Source organism: Chrysochloris asiatica, unplaced genomic scaffold (genome assembly GCF_000296735.1).
Source record: "Chrysochloris asiatica unplaced genomic scaffold, ChrAsi1.0 scaffold00294, whole genome shotgun sequence".
Taxonomy (NCBI): domain Eukaryota; kingdom Metazoa; phylum Chordata; class Mammalia; order Afrosoricida; family Chrysochloridae; genus Chrysochloris; species Chrysochloris asiatica.
The window spans coordinates 610097-619949 of NW_006408812.1; the positions used below are offsets into that span (position 1 = coordinate 610097).

The 9853-nt window shown below is 36.5% G+C and overlaps 1 protein-coding gene across 1 annotated transcript; it reads right to left on the minus strand.

The window, feature by feature from the left end:
- Positions 1 to 1165: 1165 nt before the first annotated feature.
- LOC102817225 (pyruvate dehydrogenase E1 component subunit alpha, somatic form, mitochondrial-like) lies at positions 1166 to 2344 on the minus strand. Its single transcript, XM_006874686.1, has 2 exons — positions 1829 to 2344; positions 1166 to 1735 (listed from the first exon to the last, which is right to left on the minus strand). The coding sequence occupies exons 1-2, from the start codon at positions 2342 to 2344 to the stop codon at positions 1166 to 1168; spliced, it is 1086 nt and encodes a 361-aa protein (XP_006874748.1).
- Between the last annotated feature and the right edge of the window lie 7509 nt (positions 2345 to 9853).

Here is a 9853-nt window from a genome sequence, read left to right on the forward strand (position 1 = left end):
AAAAGCCACAGCCTTTATTTAGTATGAGTTGCACCTCATTGAAAAGAAAACAAAAATCCTCCCCACTGGACCAATATGCAATATCCGTACCGATGGAGAAAAGATTGAATTTGTTAAAGACCTCATTTTTCTTTGCTCAACACTCATGGAAGCAGCAGTCAAGAAATCAAACGATGTATTGCATTAGGCAAATCTGCTGTGCAAGATCTTTTCAAAGTGTTGAAGAGCAAAGATGTCAGCTTGAGAACTAAGGTGTCCCTAACCTAAGCCATGGTATTTTCATTTACCTCATATGCATGTGAAAGTTGAACCATGAATAAGGAAGACCGTAGAAGAACTGACGCATTTGAGTTATGGTGATGGAGAATTTTTAAAGTACCATGGACTGCCAAAAGAACAGACAAATCTGTGTTGGAGAAACTACAGTCAGTGTGCTCCTTGGAAGCCAGAATGGCCAAACTTCGCCTCTCATATTTCTGACATATTATCAGAAGGGACCAGTCACTGGAAAAGGATATCATGTTTGGTAAAGTGGAGTTTTGGAGAAAAAGAGAAAGACCTCCAATGAGATGGACTGGCTCAGTGATGGCAGCAATGGGACCAGGCATAGCAACAATTGTGAGGTTGGCCCAGGACCGGGCAGTGTTTCCTTCTGTTGTGCATAGGATCGCTATGAGTCAGTACTGACTGGATGGCACCTAACAAAATCATCATCTCAGGATAATGAATTCACACCTTAATGTACACATGTGTGTGCACGCACACACACGAATCAAGTTAAAATAAAGCAGGAATAAAGTAACATTTTTTTCTTTTAGTAAATTTAAACATTTAAATAATCTAATAATTAAATAAAACTATTAGCAAATAACTTAAGGATAAAATTTTTTCTCTATTTTTTATTTTAGCCATACATGCATTCAAAGTAATCTTTAAGATTATATTCCTTATATTTACTGGCATGTAATGTTTAAGTATATAGAATCTTTGAATACAACAACGTGCAATTGAATATAAGCAGTACCTCTTTTAATTAAATTGTACATATATTTAAATAAAATTGCTAGACTTTAAGTTTAAAGGTTTTTTTTTTCTTCTTGAAAAGAGTTTTCTAAAGTTGACCATGAAAGCCCCATTGAAGAGCTAATAATGTCTACATGAGTGTTTAACTGATGGACTTAAACTTGATCCACTGATTTGTCCCACGGATTTCAAAAGATGGGCTGGTACTGTAGATATGATGACCTAATTCTTCCAAAGTTGGTTCCTGATCAGTTACAGCAAAGTGGGCCGCATCCTCAATTTCTTTCTTTACTTCACCATCAATTTCCTTGAATTCATCCACACTGGCAAGCTCGTTATTTACCATTCTATCTTTGAGAAGCATAATAGGGTCACTCTTTCTTCTGACATCCTGAATTTCTTCTCGGGAACGATAACTAACTCCAGGATCACTCATACTGTGTCCGTGATAACGGTAAGTCTGGAGCTCCATCAGTATGGGCCCGTTTCCAGATCTACAATAGTTGGTAGCAAACTTTGTTGCTTCCCGGACACACAGAATATCCATTCCATCTACCCTTAGTCCAGGAATAAAATTGCCCCTCTTGTAATAATCTGTGCTTGCTGCTGCTCTCTCAACAGATGTTCCCATTCCATAGCGGTTATTCTCGCAGATGAAAATACAAGGCAATTTCCACAAAGCTGCCATATTGTAAACTTCAAATAGCTGACCCTGATTAGCAGCGCCGTCACCATATAAAGTTAAACAGACCTCATTTTTTCCCATATACTTAGAGGCCAGAGCAATACCAGCTCCCAGTGGCACCTGAGCTCCAACAATACCATTGCCCCCGTAGAAGTTCTTGGCATACATATGCATGGAGCCACCTTTTCCTTTAGCACAACCTCCTTTTCGTCCTGTAAGCTCTGCAAGAATGGCTCGGACAGAAATCCCGCGAGTCAAGCAAATGCCATGAGCCCGGTAGGATGTGATGACATGATCTGTAGACTTTATACCTGCCTCAAGCCCTACACAACACGCTTCCTGACCATCACACAAATGACAGAAACCACGAATAAACTTCTGCTTATACAGCTGATCTGCCTTTAATTCCATTCGGCGTACTGTTTGCATCATCCGGTAGTATTTGAGGCCATCCTCCCTGGTGAGCTCTGTTGAAGCAGGAGGGCCCTCTTCCAAACGATAAAGATCACATTTCTTAATTTCAAAAGTAGCCTGTTTTGAATAGTTACAGGATCCCACCAGCACTCTGCTGGCGGGTTTCTGGGCAGCGATGCCTGACAGCACACGAGAGACCACTGATACGAGCATCTTCTTCATGGAGTGCGGAAGGTGGTGACGACAACTCCCACCGGTCCAAACCGTCGAGCTGATGCCCAGCGTTCCTTTCAGGTGCCAGAACGCCCACGTGGCGCCACAAATGCAGTGCTATGGAGACGAAGATGATGTAATGTGCAGCGAACCATCAAATCAGCATTAACTGAAAGTTAAGAAAACAGATTATTTCTTTGGGTGAACTACACCCCAATTCTAATGAATACCATTATTATAGGTAAACTGTAATAATGAGTCCCTTTTTTCTGTTGAACTCTATAGCCAAAACCAAACCAAACCAAACTAAATCAAAACCCAGTGTCATCAAGTCTATTAACGACTCACAGGGTTTAGGCTGTAAATCTTTATGGGAGCAGAAAACCGCCTCTTGTTCCAGAAGAGTGGTTTATGGATTCGAACTGCTGATCTTAGCTGCCCAACGTGCAACCCACTATGCCACCAGGCCTCCTTTACACACTATGCTTCTCAATGTTTTCTCCCTGCTGTATCTAATGGAAAAGAGGTACACATTCAAACCCTTAATGGACGCCGAAGTTCTGGGAGTTTAGGCTTACAGTGTTCTTACTAATATTTCTTTAAAGTCTTATTTGTAATATTTTAAATATGCATGGACATATTGTGGTTTTGAATCTTACTCCAAAATATTCTGTATTTATTTTAATGTAGAAATAGTCCCTTTTTTTGTAATTGTTTTTAAAAAAGAAAATGAAAGAAACGTGAGTTTCTGAAAATATGCCTATTTAACCCCGGGCTTCTAATACTTGGTCCACTCATATAGTACAAAAACCATAACCTAAGAATAACATTCTAAACTCAATGTGAATAAATAACGCTGTGGGTTAATGTGCTGAACTGCAAAGTCAGCTCACCAGCTGCTCCCTTGAAACCCTATACAGCTGTGGTCACTATGAGTTGGAACCAGCTCAATAGCACTTAAGAACAATACTTAAAATGGAGTCCTGATGTGGCACTGTGGAATAAGCACTGACCCTCGAAATACAAAATTGTAGGTTCAAATTCACCATCACTCTTAGGACATCCTATAAATGTTTCTATGTATCAGAATTTACTCAACAGCACATAACAACAATATCCTTAAAACTTTCTGCCACAAATATCCATAGAACACTTCATGACTTAGCAGGCTTTGCTTTCTGCTCTGATATAAAATTAAATTAGATTGCTCTTAGTCTAGGAAATTGAAAATTATGTTTGAATAATTTCTCTTTATTTAATAATCATTAGAAAGCATAACTTCTTATAAAGTGACCTGCCAAACAAGATACAGTTTGGACTACTTTTGTAGTTTGTGTAAGCCAAAGTTAATGATTCAATCATAAGACAGGAAATGGTAGGCCTAGTACCTCAGAAAACCTACTTTTTTACCTCTTGTGAGCTTTTTTCTATGAAGATGATTTTGTGCCTTACCAGGAAACCTATTCAATTTAGAATATTAACAGTTCACCTAATAGATGTTACATCTGTTTTATATCCATTGTCTACCTATAAATGATAACTCTTCCTCTTACAAATTTCCCTATTATATTTTCAAAGCAGCTACTTTATCGCTGGTTATAAGTGTTATTTTTGGATGTTTCTTTTGATACTCAGGCAATGAGGAGAAAATAGCTTGTTAAAAAGTTATGATACCTCCTAAAACTCAGTCCTTCCCCCACCTTTCCAACCCAGCCATCATAGGGCCTCATTTTTTCACTCAGTTTAACATTCTGCTATTGGAATTCATAGTCTTGCTGTGTTGTTTGCTCCGTCTTTCATAGTTAGCCTGTCTCTTCTGCTCTCTTTCATTCCTGCAGGTACTGGAGATCTCACGGGAGCATTATCTCCATGAGAATGAGAAAAACCACACTGGAGGATGGAACTGTAGTGTTAATGGGTCACTGAGTGACAGCTGAGCCTTGGTTCAGCGATATCAGCCAACCTAGTGCTGCCAGGAACACAAGAGCTATACAGTAAAGTGTGCCAATTTAATCTTGTCACATGCAGCCTGGGTTGCAAAGATAGAGCTCCTCTTAAAAGCCCAGTGTGACAAAACTAAACTCGACTCACACCAGAGGAGAACATGCAAAGATGCTAATTGGAAATACTTGTGCTACAGGTTCCCCACAGAAGATAGCCCTTTTTATGCAACAGATTCTGGTTAAGATACTAAATAATAAAACAGGCAACTTCAAGGATTCTGTTGGGCATCAGTCTCTCTGTAACATCTTAAATTCAGGTTAAAAACAGTAGCTAAAGTCATATTTGTATAATGTAATGGTGACGTATACTAATTAAACTGAATACTCATGATCATTATTTTTAAGGCTTGTAATGATGTCTTCTCAATCCTATTACATTTTCAAAGGAAAAATTAAATTCCAGACTTCAGTATAAAAGGAATCTTCAGTGTGAGGCTCTCCTCTCACCTGGCCTCCACGATAGACTGGATTCTAAACTGCTTATGGGCAATAGAGCCAATGATGGTGTTCTTTTCATCAAATGATTTATTTTGTGTCTTGTAATTGTTCAATACCATGTTTATTACCAAACAAAGCTAAGAAGTCATACGCCAGTTCACCACTAAAATATTTGCAATTAAAACCCCCATAAATTCTAAACTTTTAATTAACATCAAATCTCACTTTTAATCTATTTGAAATGAAAGGAAAACAGATGAGCACTTTTATAAGGCCAGTGGTAGACTTTACGTTTAATTAATGTTAAAAAAAAAAACAATAAAAGAGAAGCCAGTGATTATAGTAGCAGTCATTCATGTTCATGTGACAGAATTTCATCTTTCATACCTTATGGTTGATCCTTTAGGGGCTTTCCTGAATTTATCATAAAAGTGCCATCCTCATTGCATCAATGACAGACAAAAATAGTTTTCAATAAAAATCAAGAAAATGTGAAAAAAACAGTCAGCATGTTTGAAGGCTATTTAAATTATTCTGGTAATAATTTGTAATTTTTCACTACATGGCAAGTGAGAAAAGTTTTGTTTGTTTTTTTTTAAGTTGAACATATCCTAGATAAATAATAGCAGATCCCGTTATATAATTAGTGGCAGTATATGTTTGAGTTTTGTGGGTTTTTTTTTTTTTTTTTCCCATAGCTCTAAGATTTGACAATTAAAAATGATGACTCAGAACTTGATACAAAGAAATCAAGAGTACTATAAAAATCAGAGAAGAAACTTTCCCACTTGTCCTATATCTTTGTTTTCCTTGGAGAAAAGGGAAAATGTCAGTGTCATATATTCTGCTTTTAAAATGGTGATAAGCAAGATTTCTCTCTAAAGTTACGTTGTTGTTGATAAGTGCTGTTGAGTTGTTTCTGACTCATAGTGACCATATACAGGGTTTCCAAGGAGCCCCTGGTGAGGTTGAATGGCTGACTTTGTGGTTCTAAGAAACCCATAACAGAACACCAAGACTTCTCTAATGTTATAAGTGAGGCTATTTCAAAATAGTTCAGAGCCCTAGGCAACCATGTTTTTTTGAGTTTTGTTTTCGCTTTTTTTTTTTAAATGTGTTTTCACATCTCACTATGATCACAATTCTGAAATATCATTATATAAAAAATTCAGGATAAGAACCATCAAGTGGTATCATGATTGGAAAAAAGAAATTAAGAGGACATGATCCACAGTCTACCAGTTAGTTTGAAGGAAGGAAAAACAATACTGGTTATTTTTTTGTAGCAACTTGTGGATCTACCACCTTTCTCATACTGAATGACTTGCAGAGTTACCCAACCCCCTATCTCTAGAGTTTGCCATGAGGATCTAGCAGATAATGATGAAACAGATCACAATATGAAAGTATAAAACAAATATATATTCATTCAGATAGAGTCAGTCTCTACAAATCAAGATCTAATTGAATACGACTGGGTGAAATCAAATTTTATGTATAATCTGGTATAAGATTTGCTATGGTATGATGTCTTGACCAGCAATGCATAGGCATTGAGTCAAGAGTTTTTAATTGATTTATGATCGATACTTAGAGTTGTTTTATAAAATCATAATCCCCATTTAAAATAAAAATAATCAATTTAATAAATATTTTTGACACATCATGAAAACTTCAGAAAAGGTCCAGTCAGATTTGTGTATTTGTATTTCATTGACAAATATTACAGTTTTTGGGGAAGTATTATCTTTTACAGACATTAAGTCATACTGTGCAAAAACCAATGTCTAAAAATTGTATTCTTTACAGAAACATACATGTATCCCTAGTGAGCTGAATCGACAGCACTTAAAACCAACAAGATAGCCCAATAAACTTAATTGTAATGGCAGTGAAGTATATATTAAATGAACTAGTTAAAATTAACTCTTGATATTCAATAGCAAAATGAAGGCTTCTTTGCACAAACATGTAATATAACGGTTTCATATTAGCTGTATCATTTATGTGTCCTTCAATAATGCCTTCCAACAACGCTTGTTTTTCATAATGTTATGTAGAATATTGCTTGTTTCTAATATTAGCATGCTTGTGCACTAAAAAATTAGTACATGAACTTCTTTCTATTTTCTTCTTTTGCAGGAAAGTCACTGAATTAGCTTTAAAGAGGAGGGAAGAAAATTGGTAATATTCCAGATCACTGCTGCATACTATGTTGTTGTTGTTGTTAAGTGCCGTCGAGTCGGTTCCGACCCATAGCGACCCTGTACAGGGTTTCCGAGGGTGTAAATCTTTATGGGAGTAGAAAGCCTCATCTTTCTCCCGCAGAGCAGCTGGTAGTTTCGAACCGCTGACATTAAGGTTCGCAGCCCGATTCCTAACCACTACGCTACCAGAGCTCCTTCTACATACTATAGGGAAGGTAAAGAAGCACATTTGACCAACATTTGGAGGAAGATGCTTGTTAGGAAAAAAGACAAAGCTTGACCCCCATTTTAACAATTATTTATAGCCACATTTTCAGCATTCCTTTTGCTGGGCATAGTGATACCTATCACATCCTCTCAGGAGACTCTAATAGAGTTCCTGGCTCTTATGAGATTCATATGTATATGTACAAAGGAAAATTTCTTTTGAACAAAGTAATATTTTAAATAAAAGTTTGGTCATCCTATAAATTCATTTGAACTTTAAGCCATCATTGTAAAGAATTGCAAGCCCACATAATGTGATAGCTTGCAATTCTTTGCTAGAGTTGCAACATTAACAAAATTTATTCATCTGACCCTGAAGGGAAGGAGTTTAAAATACCATCTCTAAATTCTATATGGGGAAACCAAACCTAGAGAGATTAGATGATAGGCAAAAGTTGCAATGTTGCTAAAGAAAAGCAAAATATTTTGTGCTTATTTAATATATATATGAAGTGACTTCCTTCTGTATGTCCCTTTCTGTACTAAGTAGTGAAAATAAAATTATGATGCACAATCAAATTCCCCTCTACTGAATCCAATTCATATGGAGGTATTGTGCTGTGGAGTGTATCCAGATTTTCTGGTACTGTCTGGAGAAAAGGACACATCATCATTGAATAACAGAGGAAGCGACACATGAGCAGCTGTTACAGAGGCAATAAAACTAATGTATTACATTCCAGACAATGATTATAGTGATAGCTTGTCTTTATTAGTATCAATGATGAACAAATTAAAAATAAGAGTACTATCAAACTGCACCATACAAAACAGAGCACTCTAATTTTGCGAAGTTGTGTTGTTTCCTTTAATTTGGTAATACAGCCAAGCTGAAAAGGCACACTGGAAATTATGAAAATCAGGGTCCCATAATTATGCAAAACATTATGAATATGAATGTAGTTTCTCTCCATGCAACCTAAGACAATGCTGTAGATGTTCTATGGAGATATTTTTACATGAGAACCTTTCTGTTCCCACGGACACAATGTGCATCCAGATTCTAAAAATATTTCCATAGTACCCAAGGCTGTGACTCTAAAAGGCCACCATGGGAGAAGTCTTACAGAGGATTTTAAATAATAGGTTCAATCAACACCATCCATATTAGTAACTGAAGGCAAGAAAAGGTTTTCACACAGCAAGATTGCTGATGTGTTGATTGTCAGAGGACTTTGAACAAGATCCTCTCAGGGACACCAGCTGGTCACACTACTTCCACACTCTGAAGTTTTGAATATTGCATTGAACACTTATGATGAATTTTCCCCAAAACTTTTAATGTTTCTTGACTCTCCTCTAACACTGTTCCCATCTCATTTTATTGTTAAATACAACTTATTTATAAGGCTGCATTACATTTCTAAGGGATTTTCCATATTGTACGGAATATATTATATTATCACTGTTGAGAAGAGAAATAGACCTCAACAAGGTTAATAGTTCCAATTAATTCTCAACATATTCTCAGGTCATAGATCTTATTAATGGAAATCCAGAGTCTCATCCTCTGATCTTGTGATCCTTCTTTTTACAAACTAGCCTGCCCCCACCTGATTCCAAATGCCTGACTTACGATAAATTTTTACATTAATCAGAAAACTTCCTTCCAATAATCTCAGCGGAAGAGGACTCTTCTTCTTATCTGGAAATCTAACCCCTCAGCCTTTGCTACAGAGCCTACTATTTCCTCTCAAATTCTCCCCACCCCCATACCAGAACCAGAGAATCATCAATTTTGTCTCTTCTCTGGCTTTCTTTCGTGCTCAAATTTCCTCAACTATGAAAGAAGATACCAGAGTCCTCATTGCCCCTTTTAGATCTCCTCCTATGCTTTTTCTTTTATCTAGTCCAGCTCTACAAACATGAAGCCTGCACCCACAGTCTCCATTTACTTTCTTCTAATTGCTTCCATATGCTTCTACAATCTGTGTGGATGACAATGAACTGAAATTTTTCACTTCAAGGACTTGGATAGATTTCATGATAACTTCACTGTTATCACTCTCTGGAACGCTCCACAACATAACTAACATGACATGAATTTTCTATGGATATTCCTTTACCCTAACTTCATAAAAAAAAAAAAAAAAAAGTAGTGTTCTATCTGCTGATCCCCCCAGACAGCATTTCCTGCTATGTCAACCTTGAACCAAAAAGTAAATGTGAGTCTGAAGTTTAATGATGTGTGCTCTACTCTTCCCATATTAGAAGATTACCCATGAGGACTCAATTGATTTATTGGTTTAATTCACAATACTAAGGAGATGCCAACAGTATTTTTAACATTCATTCTCTCCAGTCTACCACACACAAAAAATGTAAAGCCCTGTAGCTACTTAAACATAAAAAGTCCGAAAAGAAAAGTTTCCCTAACTTCTTTCTACTTAGATAAAGAGATATTGCCCCTCCTAATTTTCTAGTCATCATTAGTGGCCTATTTCTGATGTATCAACTTATCTTCAACTTTGAAAAGAGTGCCTTTTTAAAAAGTCTGTGATAAATATAGGGAAGCACAAACTAACAATTAAACAAGCAAAAGATAAATGCTGCTAAATTTTGTGTAATTTGCTTTTATTTTTTCTTTCTGCTGTAACAAAAAT

Coding starts and splice junctions, on each gene's coding strand:
- LOC102817225 (XM_006874686.1), bottom strand. CDS start 2,344: ATGAAGAAGATGCTCGTATCAGTGGTCTCTCGTGTGCTGTCAGGCATC. Junction 1,736..1,828: donor ATGGTATTGTTGGAGCTCAG/GTGCCACTGGGA, acceptor GCTGCTAATCAG/GGTCAGCTATTTGAAGTTTA.